Below are 22,070 nucleotides of genomic sequence, written 5' to 3'. Positions count from 1 at the left end.
CACTTTCCGGGGTGTTTTCCGACATACGAAGGTCGCTTTTGTCGGACAAGAATACAAAGCAAATCAATTTCGCGAGTTAATAGTGTTGTAGGAGTTTCGCGTGAAGGATATTTACTATGAAATACGGGTAAGTCTTTGTTTCTGGCACGACACTTATTTTGTAGTGAAGAAAATCGATCAATTATCTTGCTCATCGTTTCATCCTGTCATTTTCCTCTTATTCATCTTTTTCCAGACCGGTGAATGCAGAAAAGGCAAATGATTAAAAGAACTCATTACCTCAGACATTTCTGTCGTGGATAATGCGGAATATTGCTAGATTAAGACGTATCAATTAAGACAAAAGCTTGTATATCATTAATCAAGCCCATTGTTGTACCATTAACACGATTCTCAAACTCCACTATTCTTGGCACGTAAAGATTTCTACAAGCCCGAAACACCGGATACGGACTGTAATTGGATTTTATTTGACAAAGTGCACAATTACTGTGTTCCTATGTCTATAAATTGTTATACGACATAACACTTCCAATGTGTCGTTAATTTCGATAGAATGAAAAATGTTCCGAAAAAACTCCAGACTCATTATTAAATGGTAACAATGTATACAGTACGTGGTCGTATGTAAAAGTCAGACAGTTCAGAACCGAGATTTAGTCCGTAAACCAGGAATGATGAAGAAGAATGGCACACCAGGGATGAATAAGAGAAGACCCGTGTGCGTGTAAAGTGCTCCATCTTATCTAGCAGTGTGGGCCGTCATTACATGTAACGCCGTTGTACTTTATACCATTATTATGGATGTTTGGTGTCTTCATTGCATTTTCAGCTCGTCGTAACACGGAGGTTAATGATTGTGTAGAAGCAGTGCAAGTGCACTTGTGGTTTATGGATAATTGAGCTTCAAGGGCGTGTTGTAAACTTCTGACAATGAAAGATCCCCATTCCTGAGCGTAATGCAAACCCTAAAATTATTAATTCGGGACCGAAAGGTGGGTTTTCACTGAGCGCCCCACATTCCTTTATTTATTTCACGGCGCGGCCCAAACAGGAAATTGGGGGATAAAGGGTAAGCACTCTTAAAGTATTACAGGAATGTGTTTATTCACATGGAAAGTTTTCATTTGCTTATAAAAAGACGACGAACCAAAATGTCAACTTTTTTAATAAAAGTTGTGTTTCTTGCAGTTTTGATGCTAGTCATAAAGTTTAAGGAGGTTTGTTTATGACTTATGTACAGGATGATTCACAAAAATTAAACTGAGCAAATACATAAACGTAGCACCCAGAAAAACGCAATAAAAAAAGCATCAATTTGAAAATTTGCCTCACTCAATAAAAGCGAGATGTCGACCGCAGAAGTTTTACCTAGTTTTAGTCGTGATTTTTTTTTTGACAAAATAAGGTTTTCCGGAAAATCTAAAAACAAATTCTTCACTAAACAATCGCTAGAAAAACGATGACAAAAACTTGATCTGTCGTAGTTTTTGGATTCTGCGTGAAATTCTGCGTAAAATGAGGACCAATACTTTAAGCTTCATAAATAAGCGAACTAGCGACCGAGTCTGAATTAGAGACCAAAAGGCAGCTAACTTTTACATTAAAGAAATGAAAATTTTGAATTCGAACTATCTAAGATCGATTTCTAAGGTAAAAAATTGCCGGAAAACCGATTCCAAAAAGGGTTGTTTTATTTTTGCCATAATTAAATATCCAAAACTTTGATCGGTCATAGCTCAGTTATTTGTTATCGGATGTGAACTTGAAGCTCAGATTTAGAATCTGCCCGAAATATTGCGTAAAATGCGCCTTAATAACCAAAATTTGCTCTAAAAATAAGCGAGATATCGACCGCAGAAATTTGACATAGTCATGAAGTTTAATTCGACTTTTCGACTTTCGGAAAATGTAGGACCGAATTTTTAACTGAAGTTTTGTTAGTTTGATATAAAATTGTGTAGGCGCTAAACCTCAGCAACACGACACGACGTTAAAAATAGCATCCTCAATGATGTTAAATTAACTGCCATAAGCAGGAACATCCTCCTCACTTTGAGAAATCTTTGACAGGTAGTAAATAATGGCAACTTACCTTTATTTTAGCAACTCATCACACAGCTAACCACTGTTTACAATTTGGGTTTTCCAAGTCCTCCTGATTTATGTGTAGTTCACCAAAACGGCTTAATTGAAAACATACCCGATGATTTGTGTCTTGTAGTTAGAATTTATCTCCCAAATAAAGATTCAAATCTAGAGTACCACAATGTAAGATTTACACACTGTAACTACGTATGAATTTAATGTAGCTCGTGCAGGAAGTGCGAAAGTAGAACGTCTGCCTCAAGGGCGCAGTTCCCGGCATAACAAGCGACCCCCATTTATTACAACTCGATGTAATTAAACACAAATTTGCGATTTTACGTGCGTAATGTAATTTAAAGCAGTACTGCTGAACCGCACTCATTATTTATTTCTGTTTGACTAACTATTACCGCGCTTAAGATTAAATGGGGTAATGAAATGTCAACATTTTCCTAAGTTGTCGCGGCTTTGTTTCGCTCACAACCATCAATTTATGTTTAGGGGCGATTTCCCTCAACTTCAATTTAAACTGTTCTATTTTAGTTTACAAAACAACATGTATGCAAGACGATTTGAAATTATATTTTCACGCAAAATGATCGATTGTTCAATTTTCACCTAAATTCCGGTCTATTTTAACATCATTTATAACACGGTTTGAGGCTAGAGTGGTTCCAAATAATTTGCTGTCCAGAAAACGTCAAAGTGAAACTTTCACAAAAGTGAACAACTTTACGGAGTTAAGTTGCGTGAAATTCGCTTTGAAGACGTATCGACAGCTTGATACTCTTCCTATTATGATTTTAAATCAATCAAATTACGAGACAAGTAAAGTAGATATACAACGCACACGTGCATATGATTAGTTGCATAGCTCTACCAAGATTATTTCTGCTTGTTTTGCTTTATCAAGATCGGTAATGGATAACGTACCGTTAGAAGTAATGAATTCTGTTCTGTTCATTGAATGCTTGAGTGAACTCGGTGCATAATATCAGATGAACTTCATAACCTTCCCCTCGGGTTTTATCGCATATAAATGCAAAATATCGATTTCTGATAATTATAATTAATGCAACGGCTTTGAATTGCGGATGCTAGCAATTAATAGTTCATTATAAGAAAAAAAAGAGTGCAAGACTACGTTAAAATATTCAGTCATGTTATTCGGTATTTTCTGAAATGAGTGAAGAAACACTTCTTTCTGCAACAATCTACGCAATTACTTCTTTAATGACAGCACTCCAAATCAATTTTCTGCAGATTTCCCAACTCCTATTGTCAAGATAAGGTTACATTGCAATATACAAAGTACCTGCGCCACAAATTATTAAAATGATTTTAAATCATTTACTTTTACTTTTACAGCGAAAATACCTTCCCGTGTCATTAATTTTCGATTTACATTTTAAAAATCGCTCTAAAAATTAACGAGGGTCCGTTGAATCTTCCTTTCTCTTTGTGTCGCTAAAAATCGATTTTAAGGAGCCATTACTACCTTTCTTTACGTAAAGGCGATCTAATGTAACAAACTTAGCTAGCGTATTTAGCTGCAGTTAAGTAGCTTATGTTGCAAAGCTCCAAGATGCAAATTTAATTTCCCTTGTAATTTTTTAACGACGAGCGATTCATAAACTAGAACATTTCACTCGCGCAAGATTATCAACTAAAGAAATACCACAAAATCGCTCGAGAAAGAAGAAAGCGGAAATAATCCTCGAAAAAGAATTGAGAGCGGAATTTAACCTGCAGTAATATGTTCTTGCAATTACATAAAAGACGCAGATTGTGATGCAATTAAGTCCCCGTGAATTATTTATTGTTTACAACAAAAAATCTGAAAAATCCATCATCTGGTTAATGACCGCCGGCTTATATAACCCGATTTAACACATGACCTTTCCAAGAAAAATGTGTTTCGAGGCTTAAGCGGTAAGCGCTCAATTCCAACTTCTTGATTGAGTGCACAATATCCACCGGTGAAATTGAACACTTTCGGTGACACGTGCGAAACTGAAATTTTCATGCACTTTCCCTTTTAAATTCGTCCTGTGGTGTTTCAAGAAGTGAGGAAACGCTCTTTCAAACGGAATTTGATGAGCGAAAATTGACTTATGAGGGTCACCTGTCAGGTGCTAAAATCTTGATCCAATTATTCGGTTAACATGCCACAATTAGGGACTCCGCAGAGTGTGAAAGTGGATACTGTGTCTTGTAAATGGGCTTGGCCACTCACGAGACGAGAATGCATATACAGTGGGGTGCGGCTTATATAAAATACTTGGCACCAATGGACATGTTTCAGTTGTTGAGTGGTTGAGGTGTGCAAGATGAAGGTAGCAACTGGGATAGTGTGTGTACTATTTTCGGTAAGAAATTTGGGAAAAAAGTGCAGGGAATTTCACATAAATTGGCAGATAACGCAATGATAAATTCCAAACGCAGAACCGGTTAAGTGAACTTTGATGAAGAGATGCTAAATAATTACATGGCGATAAATTTCAATTTGCGACCGCATTTGTTTGATTTTGATGATACATCTGTACATTCTGATGTACAGAAATAAACCCACATTATCGAACTTAATTAAAACAGCAAAATTTTTAGAGAACTAAGTTTTCTGACCTGACCTGACCTGACCTGACCAGTAAATCACATTTTCTGATTGACTATTTTCTCTTTCCACAATTCAAGAATTTGTGCGCCAATTATGTAAACATTGTTTTGAATTTCAATTAATTAGATAATTAAATACATGCAAATTGCTACAAAAGGTGCATCTCATTAATTAAAACCAAACAAAAGTGTCATGGGGAAATTAATTAACGGTTAACATTACATTTAATTAATTTAGACAATTTTTGATTTGTGTAACAGAGAAACTCCATCATTTTTTATTTAGATTTACTTTTGATTATGAAATACGGAAGAGTGGCATGATTATTTTTTCAAGTATGAAAACCTTATTTTTATGTTTTCTTTGAATTTTTTTCCGTTTTGTCTAACAATAATTATTCGACACTGACATTTATAGCCACTTATCTGATTGCAATACCTCGCTCGCTACTTCAAATGAAGGATTTCGCCTCACAACATTCTTAAGATAACAAATCATACTGATCATTTTTTTATATTATGTCATAACTAATTATGAACTTATATTAAGTAACCAGGAAACATAATTTCGTTTGCCCCACATATTATTACTTGCCACACATTTCCCTAAATTTCTTTACTTCCCCTTAGCGTTGCAGCAACTCTTCAAACTCGCTACCGGCGACGCCTATCCTTGGAATTCCTCGTACTCTCAATGCGAAAGATTAACCTTGCTCTTACTAATTTCGGTACAAAATTTTTCCAGAAGAAATGTCCACACCTTTTAAATCGAAAATACTTGTGGTCAAGTATTGAACAACTCATTATGCAACTCATTTGAATTTCCAACATGCTCCACTTTCTTCTTTCTCAAAATTCATTACGTATTGTACAAAAAATAAACAATTCGCATTTGAATATGAACGTAATGAACGTGGGTGTTTTTCCATGAAGCTGATTTTTTTAACGTTCGAACATCACTCATTTGTCAAATAAAACCCACTACAAAACATTTTCATATTTTTCATGAAACATTTTAAAATTTTACAGATAGTTTTCGACAGCATCACCGCCCAATTCCCCCCGCGGCTTAACATCCCCGGTGCTGTTCTTGTTTCACAAGGGAAACCAGCCCCGTTCCGCCACCAAAGAATCAACGATGGCCCCCCTCTTCGTGTTAGAAGACCGCCTATTCCTAACGCCGCCCCTATACCCATCCGTCCCGTGATTGAAGAACCTGAAGAAGCTCCTCCAGCTCCAGTTTCAGGCAATTTTGATGACGAAGTGACGAAATTAGGAATCTCAGCTTTACAGAATGCAGTAAGACAAGCTGTGACACCGGAAGAAGAAACCACACGTCCGGTGCATTTCCGACCCGAGCGACCCATTCCTGTGCTAAGGGAAAATGTAAGGGACGGTCCGCCACAGGGTAGGCCTCTCCCGGTGTTGAGGCAGGAACCGAGGGAGAATATTCCAAGACCTTTGTTGAGACAGGAAGTTAGGGATGAGGGGCTGCCTGTGAGACAACCGCAGCCGGTGAGGCACCAGGTAAATATTTACCATGAGGAAGTTAATTGAACACTAGATGAAGCAATAAGTTACAATCTGTATTAAATTCGAGCTCCATAATACCACAATCAATTTTTGCCTTTCAAAGCTGGACAAAAAGCTCCCGTGAAAGAGCTTTTACGACCAATTTATTTAATCAAACTCTAATATGGCAATGACAACGAAATTTCAATTTCAAACAGAATCGAAAATCAGGCCAATGAAGTACATTTCATTTTTCATTTTAATTTTCAATTACTAAACATCTCTCGTTTAAAAAAAAGTTATTAAAGCCAGAATATTAGAACGTAACAATTACAACTCCATTATTGTATAGCAGCTATTGCAGCATGAAGGTGAGCGACAAAAACCACAACTTGTACTTTCACGATGAAATTTTTAAGTAAACAAAATAAAACCTTTAAATTATAATCTTCATGAAAAAGAAAGTGAATGAATGCCACAAGACAATAACACCGAAAATGGGATCTTCAGAAAAACCCGTTTAACTCGTTTTTGCCATAACGAATAAATATTGGCACCTGGAACTTATATTGTAATTTAGCACCGATTTTATAGGCAAAACTGGTCTTTGGATGTATTTTTTGTAATAAAATTCAGGATGTTGTATAATATGAGTATTAATGATATTTTCAATGGAATCAGTGCCTCTCTGGGGGCACAAACTGCTACAGATCAATACTCGTTCTTCCATTTTATTATTTTTTTGTTCTCTGTTGTTTTTGCTCCGTTAAGTTTCATTTCCTTTGTAACACTTCATGACTTTGTAATACTGTTCTTTAGAAGCTAAATAGAAAACAATGAAGTTTTATACACAAACAACAAACTATAACTGTTGTTAATTGCTTTCTTTTTGTACTTTTCAACGCTGTTCCGAACAGTCTTTCCAGAGTTCAATTATTCGGCAATGTAAGCAAAATTATGCAACCAATAAAACACAAAAAATGCTCTTGTAATTTAGATTTTTTTTTCTTTCAGACTCGTCAACAGATCCCCGTCGCCGCTCCCCAGCAGGTAAGGCAGCCCACCCGCAGCCCTGCCAGACAACCCTCTCAATATCTCGATGACGAGGGGCGCCCTAGCAGAACTCGCAAGCCTCCAGTCCAAATTCTTCGAAAGTACAGAACTGACAATGCAGATGGCAGTATAACATGGGGTTTCGAAAATGAAGATGGTACTTTCAAAGAAGAAACTTTGGGTATCGACTGTATTACTCGCGGGAAGTACGGATACATAGATCCTGATGGTGTGCGCAGAGATTACAGTTACGAAACGGGGAACAAATGTGATGAACCTGAAGAGGAAGATGAAGATTTGCTTCCGCAGAGACCACAGGTGCATCCGCAACCTAGGAAACCGCCACAACAAGTACAGTTCCGACCGGCTCCTGGGGGACATATTTAGGTTTAGATAGGATAGTTTGTAATGCCATAATGAGATAATAAATTAAATACTACAATCAGTGGCTTGAATATTTATTTGCTTACAATTAGAAAGAAACTTATTGTTAGAAATAGAATTAGTAGGGCCTCTGCCTGTGGTTGTTGTAATTCTGAGAGTACCCTTTTCGCCCTCCTGAGTTCCACGAGTCAGCAGGAGTGATGGCAATGTCCATAAAGTCTCCTATTGAGAACCTTGATTGACTCAAAGTTTTCAAGTCATCAGGGCCTTTGATCCCTGTAGTCGTGCTCCCAATTTCCCTCATGCGGTAAATAGGGACTCTCATGTCAGGAAAAACTAGAGAGAAGCTAAATTTAGTCCCTTTCCTTCGCGCATCAGGATTCACTTCTTTGACTAATTGAGTCAATTCATGGAGCGTCGCGTCCTTCCAGGTATAAATTTGTAACTCATTTTGAGGAGTGTTCCCTTTATTGTAGTCTGTCGGTTTAAAGTGGTAACCATTGGAAGACACAAAAACGCGAAGAAGAAAGGGGCACACCTAAAAAAACAATCAAGCTAATTTACAGGTTATGCGAACTCACTTTTTGTCTGTCCACCGCATCATCTTTCTTCTCTTCAATCACAATATCTACTGAGGTCATGGCGGTTATTTAAACGTTAAACAACGTGATTAGTCCACTTTTTAGTCAAAAACACAAATTTGAGAAAAGTGAGGTTAGCTAGTGTTTACGAGCTTGACATTTGACAGGCGGCGTCCTTGTCAACTTTCATTTCAAAGCACCACGTGAAGTTAGCCTGCAGATAAAGAATTAATGATTAAAATTATTAATAAGACATTTTCGAAGTTGGTAATTGCCAATGAGTACAGAACTGTGCGACTCACACATGTGGTAAAGGAAAAAAATGAATTTTTGAGGGTCATTAGGGCTAACTTCACAACAATCCCCAATCTCTGAGGCGGCGATAATGAAATATTTTAATTAAACAAGCGAATTACGTTGTGTTTTAAAATAGAAACTACTGTAAAATTTTCGCCTTTACAAAATTGATAACTTTCAATGAATTATTGATGTTCTAATTAAAAATAAATGAAAATTAATAAGCGGAACAAAACGCCTACGCCACTGCTTGGGATGGGTTTTAAACTGAAGCCACATGCGCGAGTTCTTGAATTTGATTGGTCAATATTATCGGATGACATTTTATTGACATTTTAAATTCTAACCTAAAGTTAAGTGTTAAGCAAGTGCCGCTTGTTGTTAAAGGTAATTTATTGGCGGTTAATTAGAAGTTAATTACACGGTATTTTAATGCAGTTGTTATTAAAATTAATTGTTTACATTGGTCAGTCATTTCAATTAATAAGTGATATTTCCTTCATAAAAGTAATTATTTTTATCAACTTTTAAATTAAGGGCAAATTCCGGTAATATGTTTGCGGCTCATAAATGTTTTATACACTTTGTCAGTGCATTAAATATTTTGAGCTTGCCCTTAAATAAATAATCTACGTACTTATAAATTCCTAAATTGATTGTTATATCACTGATTGTTGAATAGGAGTGGGGAAACTATAATCATCATTAAAATATACTTAAACCGTTTGTTCTCATTTTATTGTTAGTTATTAATCTTTCTTTTATTCAACAGGTGCTCAAAAATGCCTGAAACTGAACCCAACGTTATTGTAGGCCCTGAATTAGAACGCTTTCTTGAAGGTTCTTTAGGAGAACTTTTACTCCTGCTATTAAAGACACATTGTGATAATGTTTTACAAGTAAGTATAATCTAAAAACCGCCAATTAAACAATTGCAAAATACTGATATTGCTCTTTAGGTTGATGTTAGCACAGATGAAGAATTACCCGCCAGTTTATTACTCAGCCGCGCTATTAAACTTGTAGAATGGCTTAGAAGGATAGGAATTCAACCTGGAGAGTCCGTTTCCATAAATAGCGAAAATCGATTAGAATTCGCTGTTATTACAGTTGCTACGTTTCTTGCAGGGGCAGTGTTCGCCCCTTTGAACCCTGACTATACTCCAGGTACGCATACCTCAGCTGATCCGCTCGGAGTCCAACTCCTTGAAAGATAAAGTTTCAAAGTCAACACAGTGAGAAGTGTAAACTTTATCTTTACAAAAATCAGTGTCGTAATAACGTGTCAACTATTATCTAATCATTTAGAACGATTGACCTTTAAAATTAACAGCGTGACCATTGAATATTTGTCGACTCATTATTGATTCATCATGTATTTTTTGTCTATTTTCGCAGTCATTAAATCTTATGTAAATTTAATGATTTAAAAACAAACAAACATTAAACGAATGTATTCTTCCAAAGGTGAACTGAAACATGTCCTCAGCCTCTCAAAGCCAAGAGTGGTTTTCTGCTCTGAATTGACCATCGAGAAAATGACACGCATCTTGCCCGAGCACCCAACAATAAAATATCTTGTTCTCTTCGGCAAAGACAAACTCAAACACAAACAAGTCATTATGCACGAAGATCTAATCGCAGGTAACAAGAGAATTGCACAAAACAAATATTCATCTTCACTTTTCGCAGGAGCTGACTTAAACGTTGATGAAAGTTTCGAAGCCACGGCGGTGGAACCGATTGAATCCATCGCCACTATCCTCATGTCTTCAGGAACGACCGGCTTGCCGAAAGGAGTGATGTGCACTCACGAAAGCATGACATGTTACGTGGACGTCATGAGGTAAAAATTGTACCAATAAACAAAAACTTCGATTACATTTGGTGATTAGGACCACCATGGCCCAAATCATCGAAAACGACGACCCCAGCGACGCTATGATGGGCCTCGCGCCGTTTTTCCACTCCATGGGGTTCATGCTAATGTTTCTAAACCTCCTCCGTGGCAAGAAAATGGCTGTTCTGAGCAAGTTCAAAACGAAAGTTTTTCTGGACGCGCTGGTCAAGTACAAAATTAAGCGATTGGTGGTGCCGCCCCCAGTCATGTTGGTGCTGCTCAAACACCCCCTCACCAAACAGTACGATTTATCGGGTATCAAAGAAATCAGAACTGGGGCTGCCCCCATGGGAAAAGACATGGAAAGGGAATTAAAGGACCGTTTCAAAGTGGGGCACGTTTCCCAAGGCTACGGCATGACCGAGACTACTTTAGGGGTCTTGGTGAGTCCTTTGGGGACCACGAAAGTTGGATCAGTTGGGAAAATCGTCCCGGGAATGATGGTCAAGGTAATTTGTTTTCCGTTCTGTTTCCGTAGTCTTCAGTTTTTTCGTAGGTGATTGATGACAGTGGGAAGGCGCAAGGGCCTTACAAAGAAGGGGAGATCTGTTTCAAGGGACCTTTAATTATGAAGGGTTACATCGACAATCCCAAAGCCACGGCAGAAACGATAGACAAAGACGGCTGGATCCACACAGGAGACGTCGCGTATTACGACGACGACGGCTACTTTTACATCGTCGACAGAATTAAAGAGCTCATCAAGTACAAAGGCTATCAGGTGGCGCCGGCGGAACTCGAAGCTCTCTTACTCACACATCCGGCGGTGGCAGACGCCGCCGTTATCGGCTTGCCTGACGAACGGTCTGGGGAACTGCCCCTCGCGTTCGTCGTGAAAAAACCGGGGAAACCCGTCACAGACAAAGAACTACAAAAATTCGTTGCAGGTAAAGTATTCGAACGCCACGTACATCCGAAGATTAATCTTCAATCCTTCAGATAACGTGTCTACTCAGAAGCAACTACGCGGTGGTGTTGTCTTCGTGGACGAAATCCCCAGAAACCCTACTGGTAAAATACTGCGGCGGCATTTGAGGGAGCGCGCTCTCAAACTCAGGTCAAAGCTTTAAGTACTTAATTTGTTGGTGATATTTTAATTTAATGCCCTTGTTGATAATTTTATACATTTTTGTTATGTGTAGTAGCCGTACTTAGTAACCGAAGATGTAAGTTTGGTGGCCAAATAAAATAAAATGTAAAAAGCGTTTTGTATTAAGAAATCAGAATACAATATTTACAATACACAGTTTCATAAATTCAACTATTTCACAATAATGAAAGTGGGTATCAATATGCTACTTTTGGATAAGGGCAATTGTCCTCATTCAGAAAGTAGCTATTGGTACCTGCTAATGAAAATAATACTTAGTACACGAAAGTTATTATAAGGATCTGAGATCCGGTTAAAACTAGCATTTTGGCTTGTAACCTCTGAAACTGAACCTGCAACAACGCAACTTTGGGGTTTTCTATTTAAACAGCTTCACAAATAAGAAGTAGTACACATTTTAAAACTGGACAGTCTTTAGAAAGTTCAGGTGTTTGAACTCGAATTAGTTAACCCTATCTATATGAATTATTTAGTACATTTCGATAAGGAAGCGTTAAAGTCAACAATAACTTTGAATGGTACATACACATCTATTGGATTAGGATATAAAAATAAATTTGTAATATCCCAAACAATCGCTTGGATGTCATATTACAAGATAGATCTATTTTTATTTTGCGACAACCACGGCTAACGAACCCAAAAAGGAAGATATGTAAAAATCGGCGCAGAATCCTGCAAAAATTCGCCTAAAATTCATTTAAATAATCACAAGTCTGTCGTACAATCACAATACACAACTACTCTTCCGTTAAAACCTGTAAAACTCGCGTTTTCGACCAAAACAAACCATCTGTACAAGGAACTGTTGGAACAAGACCATAAAATGTGACATACAACTAAAAATAAATAATCGCCCTTATAAACATTCACTTCACATGTTGGAATTAAAAAGCACAAGTAATTAATCAGAATCGTCATCCGCACTCGGATCAAACCCAGAGAGGTCTGCCGATTGCAGATGACCCTTCATAAGAGCGTATTCGATCAAAGCGAGATGACAGAATATGTACTGATCAGGCATTTGGATGGAATATGCGCGTTGAGAGCGGATTCGCTCGACGGTCCCTCGGATATCCGCCGTCCCCAGATCTTCCAGGCGCGAAATGCAGATGTCTAACGTGCAGAAGGTACCTGTTCTCCCGATCCCCGCACTGCAATGGACCACGATTGGAGGCCCTCGAGGGTGACCCGCCCATGTGTCGCCCAACGCCACGACCATGGCGGTCTGTTTTCGTCGAACTCTTTCTAAAAACTCCAGCATCGCTTTAGCTGAACGAGGGACGCCGTAGTCGGGCCACGAGGTGAACTGCCAATGCGAGACTTCCCTAGTTTCGTCAGTCTGAAAAGAGCAAAACTGGCTTTGGGGCATCGAACTCTATTTTTGGTGCAAGTCTTTGGTTATTGAACACAGTCCCCAAAGACCCGTCGGTGCGTTCTTTCTTACTTTAGTATTGATAAGGTTAATCGTGGTAACTGTATAATCCGAGTCTTGCTCCACAGCTATCGTTTTCACCGTAAATTGACCATAGGTGGCTTCGCCCCCGACTTCAGTCTCCCAGTACTGGTGGCATTTCGGACGCCCTCTCTCCATCACTCTTGTCGTCATCACTATCACTAAAGTGTGTTGTTCCCATATCATCCGCCAAAACTCATTTGTCGTTTTGGGTAAAGGACCTGCAATCATTACATCAATAACAGACATGAGTTTTTGCCTTCATTAACTCGTTATCTTAACCCGAATTTGGCTTTGTAATCTTAATCCAAATATTTAACAAAAAAATTCATAATGGATCAGAAAATTAACTTCTTTATGAGTTGGCCGTCAGCGTTATCGTGCGAACGACATATGGCAGGTATTATGGCCGAAAAGTGACAAGACAGAAAATAGATTTTGATATACATACAAAGTCCATGAATATAAATGATGGGTCATAACGTGTAGATAACGTAAATATCGCATCCGCGAATTCTGCATTAGTGATACGAGGAATGCGGATAGCATTTCCCGGCCGCAGAAGCAAGCCAAAAATGAAACTAGGAAATTTTTGTCATTTCCTCGAGAAACCGCTAGTTCATTTCCTTTACCTTGTGTGTTGATGAAAGCATTCTTTTGCTTGTATCCATCGACAAAATTGGCATGTATATAATCACTGTCCTTATCACTATCAATTTCCGAAAGAATCACTCTACTATGATCATAACACAACACGTCAGTGTAACGATTTTTCGGCAAGTTGTTTTTCAATTTCGCCACATTAAAAGTCCCATCAGGGGGCCTCGCTCGGATTTCAGCATACTCCTGCATAAGCCCCGAACGTCCTCTATCTCTAACATAATCGACTAATTGTGGCATTGTAAGAGCGGCACCATCCCCATGGAGCGAGTCATCATCTGAAAATCCACTCGAAGCGCTACTTGGAGGGTTCAAATTCCCTTCTTCAGTCCAACTATCCACATTTATATTATTGGTCGATGCCGAGATCTCGATCTCGGTCGGGGTGCGGATGCGCTTCTGCGGAGATGGCGTTTTGCCATCTAAAAAAACGGGGTTAAAAGAAGTCGGACTCGTTGGAGGACTACCAACCATATTGCGGCAACGAGGATTCCTCCCGAGCGGTCATTGACTGCATACAGAATGATAGCCAACCATTATGGTCCAGAATAAGAGAGCCTCCAAGTTGGGTCGGCAAGGACTCTCTTGGTATGTGCGTTACCAGTTGCGCCACTGAAACGGTGTAAACTCTTTCGCGGAGTTTCTCCCTCACGAATAATCGGAGGATTTTGAACGGAGCTTTGAACCACAATGGGGCCGTTACTATGAGCACCTTTTTAAGCTTGGCTGGATAACCACCCTGAAAAAGAAAAATAATTTACATTTTGAATGTAGCATGAATTCGTAAGAGACGAGTTAGTCCGTGGAGTGCAATTAACAAACTTTACTCCCAACTCCATTTCTGGTGTCGCGTTCAATTCCAGAGTTGTGTAATTACAGGAAAACAACGAAATGTCGTCGTTGTGAAGGTGCTTTTTCTGTGTGCGCTTTGATTCGAGCTGGAAAATTAGATGGAACGACAAACGCAAAAAGAGCTCTGATATGAACGAATTCGCTTTATCCAGTTAAGTTAACCATACAACTGCTAACTACATTACAGATCAAAAGACGTAAATAGGACACGAACCAGAAAAAACTTCAAAGGTGTTTTTTATCACAGCAAAATATTTTGAAACCACGAGATCTGCAGATGACATCCTGAAATCTTCTTCTTTTTGATACAATTGGGTGTAAATTGCACGTGGCAACAAGAAACTCCCAACACTTTTTTTAGAACAATTTTCTTGTCACCTTTCAGCTCACCTTGAGAGCGATGACACAACGTTACACCACTTTTCTAAATAAAAACACACATTTTTGTATTTATTATTTAAAAAAACATAATTTTCCAAGTTCAGTTGAGAGTTCAAGGGTTTTCACTTTACAGCAAACTCGTTAATTTTGAACGCAATAAAACTTTAGCGGCGTTTAAATTTAAGGAACATTTGACTTGTTCATGAGGATAATATTAGAACATGTCACCTTTCACATAATTGCAGTTGCAATATCAAAGAAACTGCCTAGAATCTAGAGTCGGATCTTTCATCACTATCAACATTTTCCGAAGAAAATAAAAGTTGCACGGTTTCGTGTGAGAGAATTTTAGATTTTTATCAATAAAAGATCAATCAGAATAGCAATAAATCTTGTTTATAGCCTACATAAATGCAGTGGTTTTATTGTAAAAGTATTTTAAAACCAGCGAGCGTACATCGATAACAGTTTAGATACTCATGAAAGAAAATCCATCAAACTTTTTTTGAAACATTTCAATTAAAAAAGCACCTGTTCGCTGGATTCGTACTAAACGAGACCTCAATAATTGAGCTCCGAGAAAAGAACTAAATTGAATAGGTTTCACTCCCTGTCGAGACCAATTCAAGTCACACAAAAAAAGTTGTGGTGAAAAAAACGAGGGGGTACTGTAAAATACTAGGAACGAAGTTGGTAGCTTTGGTTGACAGTGCTACCAACATTTTAAACCGCAACAGGGCCTCGTGGACATGATTTGACTTGAAACCTTTGGACTTTTATTTGTTTCCACGAATCGATCGCAGCAAGGAAGTTAATTAATAAAGGTCAATGTCAGTCATTGTTGAATTAAATTGGAAATATTTCATCACACGTTTTCACTTTGTTATCAAATATGTAGCACCCTTTCGTTCCATTGTGTGTGTATTTTTAATGTTAGAACACACGAACAATTATGGTAGCCGCTACTGCTTCTATTATGTCATAACCGTTTGATAAATTACAAGTTAATATCCTCCATGACGTGTTAATATAAAATAGGACGTTAACACAGCAGTAGATGCAAATTACATTTATCTCGAAAAGACAAACGGTGCTGCCTCGATTTCTATTATCCACACATAAAAGCTCATAATAGGCATTGTTGCACAAATGTATTTTCCGCTATCGCTTGTTATTACATCAATGAGGAATTATACGTCCACCACAAATTTCCTGCAGTATTTGGCACGGTTTTCCATCAGGTGTTGTTACATAAATTGCACCTAGTGAATAATCTTTTTCGAAATAGATAAACTAAGTTAAGAACGAACAAAGCCTCGTTTTATTATCATCAGCACTCTCTCTTTTAATCACTTATGAATAATGACCCACATTGCACACACCTACGTTTGTTATCAATACCGACGTGAAAAACTGCACTGACATTTCAGCTGCTTTCTTCGTTGACAATAGTGGTACAAATAAGAGATGAGTACCGGAAGTAAATAATTCAATGGTCCTCGAGTAAAAAAATTCTAGTAACAATCAGTTGAGACAATGTGGAGGAAGTCCCATTACCTGACTGAAATAGGTGAGTATCGCGGAATTGGCGTTCAAACAAAACAAGCGGAAAGGAATATGGAAATTGATGAACAAAAGACGCCTCCGTTACACAACTATTGACAATGAAGTGTCGGTATGTCCACATTCGTATGCGATAGACGTGCCGGTTGATAACTGTAAAGAGATGTTGTGAGGAAGCCGGAAATGACCAAACATACCTGAAGATAACAAAACCAGCATCGCGAAATTCGCACCACACACTCTGAATTTAACTTCCACGTCGGCTAATCGTTACGAAATCCACCCAATTTAACCACCAACCCCTAATAACCACAACAACAAAAATCGACGCACAAATTACGTAACGCTCCTTACCTAGAACCGTTCCAGCGTCGCATGAAAAAAGCACCCTTAGTGAAAGCAGCACACACCCCGTCCCCACAGTTGCAGCTTGATACAGGGGCGATTTTTACCCTCTTGTCTAGTTTCTCGAGCAACAGATCAAAACGTTTCATGCGACTAAAATCGATGTCCCGGTGTATGTACGCCGCGACGCCGCGTATGTCGAGTTTGCGCACATCGTCATTTCGAAAAAAAGTCATTCGCACGAATTCGAACGCGAAAATAAAATTTCGAGAAAGTAAATAACAATATCGGAATTTTAGGCGCGCACTTCGGAAACGATTGCAAACAACTAAAATGACTCACTCCAAGATGTTTCCGACGTAATGGTGGGTGCCTCGTCGTGTCGTGGATTTAATAAGCTCGAAATAATTAGTGTAACAGGTTCATATAAATACAATGAAAAAAATGCGGTTGCGTACGCTTAATCACCGTAATAAGTAGGTTTTGTTTTGTAAAAATGGACGCTTGTGCTGTGAACGTGTTCCATTTTGTACTGATTCGAATATAATAAAAAGCAGGTGGACAAATTTAAGGACTTTTACGTGACCACAATTTGTTTTAGGACGGTTATCCTGAAATTACTTTTAATAACAATGACGGCAGAGATGCAATTTTTAAATTGCTTAATGCGCAGCGTTTTTTACATCATGCTTGCTTTCAAAGAACTCATGATGGGATAAGCAAATTTCTTTCGATTTTACGAAATTCCGCGAAGCATTTATCCATGTTTTCAAGGAGTTCCTGCGAGTTTACACCAAGGTAAAAAATTCCATAGCTGCGTTCTCACGAAAAATTGCCCAAAAAACACCCAAAATTCGTCTATTTCTTCCTGTTGAAACAAAATCAATACAATCGATTTATAGCCAGATGGTTTGAGATTATCGAAGGTCGTAAATCTTGCCAACGACCTAAAAAACTGATGACATCTGTGTGGAGACGTAATGGTTTTACTGTCTTTTGCGAAATTTATTATCTATCGTTCGAAGGTTGCAAATAAAATAACACTTTGAATAATAGTGTGCGCAGGTTTGTACACAGATTGAATGTCCTTTTTAGTAAAACCAAAAAAATCTCGACAGGAAACTAATTTTAACGACCATTTGGTACATTTCTAGTATTAAAGATGCCAGTGGCGTCACAAATTATGTGTGGGCTCTAAAGTGGCTATTTTTCGTTTAACCAAGTTTTTTTTTATTTTAAAACTCTAACTCAGAAATTTGTAGATTTGATTCTTGTAAAGCTTTGAATGTCGGACCCCTCAAGGCCATGAGAACCCGTGGAATCCCCGTGGGTACACACTGAAAGATACGAAAAGTGAAATCTAATTTGCAAAATTTTAAAATGCCAATTTAGTTTAATTGTTTTCTAATTCCCAATACAATTCTTGGTTTGACTATTAATCTTTGCAAATACAGTCGACCCCGCTTAATTGGGGCCCTAGATAATTGGGACAACCGCCTTATTGGGACATTTTATAAAAAACGGAATCAAATACAGTGAAACTTCACTTAAACGGACACCACTTGTTTTCCCGAGCAAAGTCGACGGTAGCTGCAAGTTCCAGTTTGAACCATAATATTTAATATATTTTTTAAACAAAATGACCCAGTGGTCAGAAAAAACGTATTTCGTGATTGTAAAACCGTGGCCATGCCCAATGCCATCTTTTTATCGTAAAATTTCTAAAAGTCTAGAATTTTACACAAATAACTAATCCGTTTTATTCTGGTCCGAAAAATATTAATGTGTCAATTTAATTTAATGAACAGCGATCAGTGATGTTAATGGGCAGCTATTAATTTTTTTTATTTCTGGCTCACCTTATTCAATAAATACGTTTAAAAAGCAAAAAATACGTTACAAATGTTTGCATGATCATGTTCTAATTTAAAAAAATAAAAGAAAAAGCCGATGACGTATGTAAGGTAATTTCTATGCATAATTTTGCTCTTCATTAGTCATTTCAACTGTAAATTTTCGGTGATTAAAAATCGAATCGCAGTAAAGTTTTCTTGATGCCGTGCCGCTCCAAGCATTTTCCAAAGACATAAAATTTATCAACCAAACTTCTGAATTTCCCCACGTGAAGTATAAACTGTTTACGATCAGAACGGATTTAACTAAAATCGCCAACTTAAATAATGAAATTCTCTCAAACTGAACAACTTTATGGGTAATCAAAGCTGAAATTTCTTAGTATGATTCAACTGCCATTAAACTAAAAGCATAAAATGATTAGACGTAATTGCTTTGGTTTGTTGTAATAGCAGATATGAAAAGCATTTTCTTTCAAATCGAAAAAACTAAGCTGTTGACCCGCATTTTACGTAACACATTCTTTGCGCATTTCCATACTTTTATTATCGCTGATTTTATAACCAACATAAATAATGACTGCCCTTGGAAAACAAGGTTTTATTATGTGGGCGCTTTTCCTCTTTATCCATTTTCTCGGTGTCCACACAAAACAAACAATTATAATAAACGACGCAAAAAGTAGATGTTTATTATTTGGCTTAAACGCCCACATTTCGTCCCAACACAAATAGGGAAAAATATTAATCATCGCGTCCGATTTTCGCAAGGTCAAGGCTGTGCCGTTTGAAAAAAAAAGTAGGTAATTAAAATGAATACAATTAATTACGTAATGAGAAGAATACAATGGCACATTTCGCAAACGGAGGTTTTAAATAAAATTTTGTCGGTTTCAAGGCGTAAACAGGTTGTTTGTCATAGTTCGCGGTTTTACTCAGAAAATTTATTTCGGGCTTTCATCACAGGCTCAAAGCGTCCACTGGAAGAAATGCAGTAGAACCGCAGAACTTTCGCAGTGAAATTCCGACTCGTCATTTGAATTAACTTTCCACTTGACTTATTCTTTGACTAATACATAATCAATGAATCGGTAGTAGGTTGATTGCTACTAACCTTCAACAAAGTGAGGATCTTCTGCGAAAGGTCGTAATCAAAATTGGAATATTTCGAGTTAGACATGTCGTAGATGAAGACAATCCCTGCTCTTTGCGTCAGAGGATTCTGCAGCGCGGCGTCTAACTGGTAAACGACGCCTTGAAGAGTCACTTGATGGGTGCTGGTCGTCGGTTGGTGCTTATGGGCGGTGAACACAGCTATAGCGGCATCGGCGGCATCTCTTTTCGGCTGGAAAAACAAACAACAGTGAGAAAAGAAAACTAATTTATAAATCAACCCGAGAAACTCATCACAACCTACCAAAACAGTGAATTTTCCAGTGAGGAGCTCCGAGTGAAGAGGCTCTTTATGTGGGTCGAAACAGCTCAAGCCTTCGCGTTGTCTCGTAAGCTCATGTTGTTCGAAAAGGACCAAAGCTCGAAGGACGTCGAATTTTCGGGCGTACAAAAATCGGACAGCAGTGGACCAAGACACAGGACCTAATTTTCTACGATATTTCGCGTTGACTTTTTCGATGAAATCTTTCGTTGCCTGAAAAAAGGAGTAATTGAGAGTGACAATTCCGTTAGACAAATAAACGAAACTCGTTTAACGCTATGAAACAGCAAGTCACGACCCGAGGAAAGTTGTCGATTATTAAAACGGAAGTCACTCTTGCCAAAGCGTCTCTACCGGAAACTTCTATTTGCGTCCTCATTTAACGAACGTAAAAATAAACAGCACCAGCTAAAACGGGTGCCATAAAATGGATGGCACGGCCTGTTTATAAAAGGGCGCCGAGGAAGTGTGTCTTTCATTATCAAAAACAAAAAAAAAAAGGTACAAATAATGACGAAACATCATTTCACGACCTTTAATTTTCGTATTTAAATGATGCACAGAAGCTGACCTCAAGCGGTCACACATTGAATAGCAATCAACTGAAAAGTGATTTATAAATAAGCCTCGCATGGTCCCCATTGACAACAATGTCATTCCGGATATGTTACCAAGAAGCTTCATTCGACTCCTCGCTATTTCTGCCACCGCAATTTTACCAACGAATTTTCCATGAACAGTTTTATACCAAGAATCAAACTACGAATAATGTTTACGTGAAATCTTCCAGATGATTCGAGCCAACACATGTGTACTATAAAAAGTTATTTTTGTGAATATACCGCTGAAACGATACCATTCTGATATTCCAAACGTGCTTCTTTGGGAATAACTGAAAGATTCAACAGAAGCAGTGCAAGAATTATATCACTGGTTGAGTTTCATCGGTGCATGTAACAGACCAAGAAAGTCAATTACTCAACTGGAAAACGATAAAAAGCGTGCTAATCTTATCGAAAGAGAAACGAATTGAAAAAGATACTTAGTAAATGAGGAGTTTGAAGCCTCACCTTTTCGTCACCAAAGAAAAACGTGTCTGTTGACTCATATAAACGCAACACTAGGGAACAGAAGACCATGACACACATGGATGGGAGTTCCAAAGATGGTAAAATCAACACAAACTCAAGAAATCGAAGTAAATTCAGTGGGATTAGTCATTTATAGCTCCCTAACAATGGAAGAAAAATTATAACCAATTTAAACCGAACAATCTGATTTATCGGTTCATGAGAATAAATTCATTTTTAGTTATTCACAGCAATCAATAATTGTGCTTCTGTCTGATTTCGTTGCATAATTTCCTATCAATCAAAATAAACTGATCGACTCAATAAAAACCTCTGACGACACAAAAAATCAAAGAAACAAAGCCAAGACCTCAAGACCTCATTGTTTACAAAGTTAAAGCCCACAACAAAAAACAATTGCTCCACAGGTAGTCGATAAACTTTCCGTCAAAAACCTCTTCTGCAATCTTTCGGTAACAAAATCTTCAGCAATAAAGCATGGAAACAATGACTAACTTGTGTATCTTGCGTGGGAAGGAAACATAAAATACACAATTCCGTAATTTAACCAAGACACCTACCTAAAACCCATGTTTGACTTTTGTTTGGCGTAGTTTGTGCCGTATGTGAAGGAAACGATCGATAAAAACTTCCTCTGAGGTCGTGCAAAACGTAAACAACGATAAATAATTGTAAAAACCAACAAACTTACTTCTTCTTGTTCTGGGGTTAACGTAGCAGCCATCATTGTACACGCACACAACACCTCTCACAACTGTCCACAACTGACTGAAAAAATAATCAACTTGACAGGCAGGAAAAAGAGCACCACGTGAGCGACACGAAAATCCCTAACAATTTCCTTAATAAAAGAAAAAATAAATCAGAACAGAATCTCAATTGATTGAAAGTG

The 22,070-nt window shown here is 38.0% G+C and overlaps 5 protein-coding genes and 1 long non-coding RNA gene across 7 annotated transcripts in view; 2 read left to right on the top strand and 4 right to left on the bottom strand.

The window, feature by feature from the left end:
* Positions 1 to 2,308, bottom strand: part of LOC148173157 (alkaline phosphatase-like) — a 71,309-nt gene extending 69,001 nt beyond the window's left edge. The window contains exon 1 of the mRNA XM_088039532.1: positions 2,096 to 2,308. The gene's annotated coding sequence lies outside the window, so the exon portion shown is untranslated. The remainder of the gene's footprint in view (positions 1 to 2,095) is intronic.
* A 1,982-nt stretch (positions 2,309 to 4,290) lies between these two features.
* LOC148173156 (uncharacterized) lies at positions 4,291 to 7,715 on the top strand. Its single transcript, XM_088039185.1, has 3 exons — positions 4,291 to 4,457; positions 5,734 to 6,231; positions 7,231 to 7,715. The coding sequence occupies exons 1-3, from the start codon at positions 4,419 to 4,421 to the stop codon at positions 7,654 to 7,656; spliced, it is 963 nt and encodes a 320-aa protein (XP_087895311.1). The 5' UTR covers positions 4,291 to 4,418; the 3' UTR covers positions 7,657 to 7,715.
* Bin1 (histone deacetylase complex subunit SAP18) lies at positions 7,712 to 8,448 on the bottom strand. The gene is made up of 2 exons (XM_088039187.1): positions 8,235 to 8,448; positions 7,712 to 8,191 (listed from the first exon to the last, which is right to left on the bottom strand). The coding sequence occupies exons 1-2, from the start codon at positions 8,292 to 8,294 to the stop codon at positions 7,772 to 7,774; spliced, it is 480 nt and encodes a 159-aa protein (XP_087895313.1). The 5' UTR covers positions 8,295 to 8,448; the 3' UTR covers positions 7,712 to 7,771.
* A 386-nt stretch (positions 8,449 to 8,834) lies between these two features.
* On the top strand, positions 8,835 to 11,673 carry LOC148173154 (luciferin 4-monooxygenase-like). Of its 2 annotated transcripts, XM_088039200.1 has the most exons (8): positions 8,835 to 8,918; positions 9,304 to 9,430; positions 9,491 to 9,698; positions 9,999 to 10,175; positions 10,224 to 10,377; positions 10,427 to 10,880; positions 10,928 to 11,318; positions 11,371 to 11,673. In XM_088039200.1, exons 2-8 carry the CDS (start codon positions 9,314 to 9,316, stop codon positions 11,499 to 11,501), a joined length of 1,632 nt encoding a protein of 543 aa, XP_087895326.1. In that variant the 5' UTR covers positions 8,835 to 8,918; positions 9,304 to 9,313; the 3' UTR covers positions 11,502 to 11,673. The 2 variants fall into 2 exon arrangements, with proteins under 2 accessions (XP_087895326.1, XP_087895325.1); XM_088039199.1 differs by having other exon boundaries at positions 9,999 to 10,377.
* A 671-nt stretch (positions 11,674 to 12,344) lies between these two features.
* Positions 12,345 to 21,981, bottom strand: Ptpmeg2 (Protein tyrosine phosphatase Meg2). Its single transcript, XM_088039198.1, has 7 exons — positions 21,870 to 21,981; positions 20,070 to 20,300; positions 19,767 to 19,997; positions 14,130 to 14,397; positions 13,631 to 14,080; positions 12,990 to 13,219; positions 12,345 to 12,884 (listed from the first exon to the last, which is right to left on the bottom strand). The coding sequence occupies exons 1-7, from the start codon at positions 21,903 to 21,905 to the stop codon at positions 12,447 to 12,449; spliced, it is 1,884 nt and encodes a 627-aa protein (XP_087895324.1). The 5' UTR covers positions 21,906 to 21,981; the 3' UTR covers positions 12,345 to 12,446.
* On the bottom strand, positions 16,522 to 17,260 carry LOC148173153 (uncharacterized). Its single transcript, XR_015770274.1, has 3 exons — positions 16,809 to 17,260; positions 16,652 to 16,756; positions 16,522 to 16,607 (listed from the first exon to the last, which is right to left on the bottom strand). It is a non-coding gene; the product is annotated as an uncharacterized LOC148173153 (long non-coding RNA).
* Positions 21,982 to 22,070: the final 89 nt, after the last annotated feature.

Source organism: Gnatocerus cornutus, chromosome 6 (assembly GCF_029298725.1).
Source record: "Gnatocerus cornutus isolate USDA-ARS CGAHR chromosome 6, icGnaCorn1.1, whole genome shotgun sequence".
Lineage (NCBI taxonomy): Eukaryota > Metazoa > Arthropoda > Insecta > Coleoptera > Tenebrionidae > Gnatocerus > Gnatocerus cornutus.
This window is presented reverse-complemented; position numbering and strand designations above follow the sequence as displayed.

Bases quoted from the DNA above. Each gene is read 5' to 3' on its own strand.
- LOC148173156 (XM_088039185.1), top strand. From the start codon at position 4,419: ATGAAGGTAGCAACTGGGATAGTGTGTGTACTATTTTCG. The intron at 4,458-5,733 runs GTAAGAAATTTG...AAAATTTTACAG, and splicing joins TAGTGTGTGTACTATTTTCG to ATAGTTTTCGACAGCATCAC. The intron at 6,232-7,230 runs GTAAATATTTAC...TTTTTCTTTCAG, and splicing joins CGCAGCCGGTGAGGCACCAG to ACTCGTCAACAGATCCCCGT.
- Bin1 (XM_088039187.1), bottom strand. From the start codon at position 8,294: ATGACCTCAGTAGATATTGTGATTGAAGAGAAGAAAGATGATGCGGTG. The intron at 8,192-8,234 runs GTGAGTTCGCAT...TTGTTTTTTTAG, and splicing joins ATGCGGTGGACAGACAAAAA to GTGTGCCCCTTTCTTCTTCG.
- LOC148173154 (XM_088039199.1), top strand. From the start codon at position 9,314: ATGCCTGAAACTGAACCCAACGTTATTGTAGGCCCTGAATTAGAACGC. The intron at 9,431-9,490 runs GTAAGTATAATC...ATTGCTCTTTAG, and splicing joins ATTGTGATAATGTTTTACAA to GTTGATGTTAGCACAGATGA. The intron at 10,881-10,927 runs GTAATTTGTTTT...GTTTTTTCGTAG, and splicing joins TCCCGGGAATGATGGTCAAG to GTGATTGATGACAGTGGGAA.
- Ptpmeg2 (XM_088039198.1), bottom strand. From the start codon at position 21,905: ATGATGGCTGCTACGTTAACCCCAGAACAAGAAGAA. The intron at 19,998-20,069 runs GTAGGTTGTGAT...TTGTTTTTCCAG, and splicing joins CTGGAAAATTCACTGTTTTG to CCGAAAAGAGATGCCGCCGA. The intron at 13,220-13,630 runs GTAAAGGAAATG...TAATGATTGCAG, and splicing joins TGCTTTCATCAACACACAAG to GTCCTTTACCCAAAACGACA.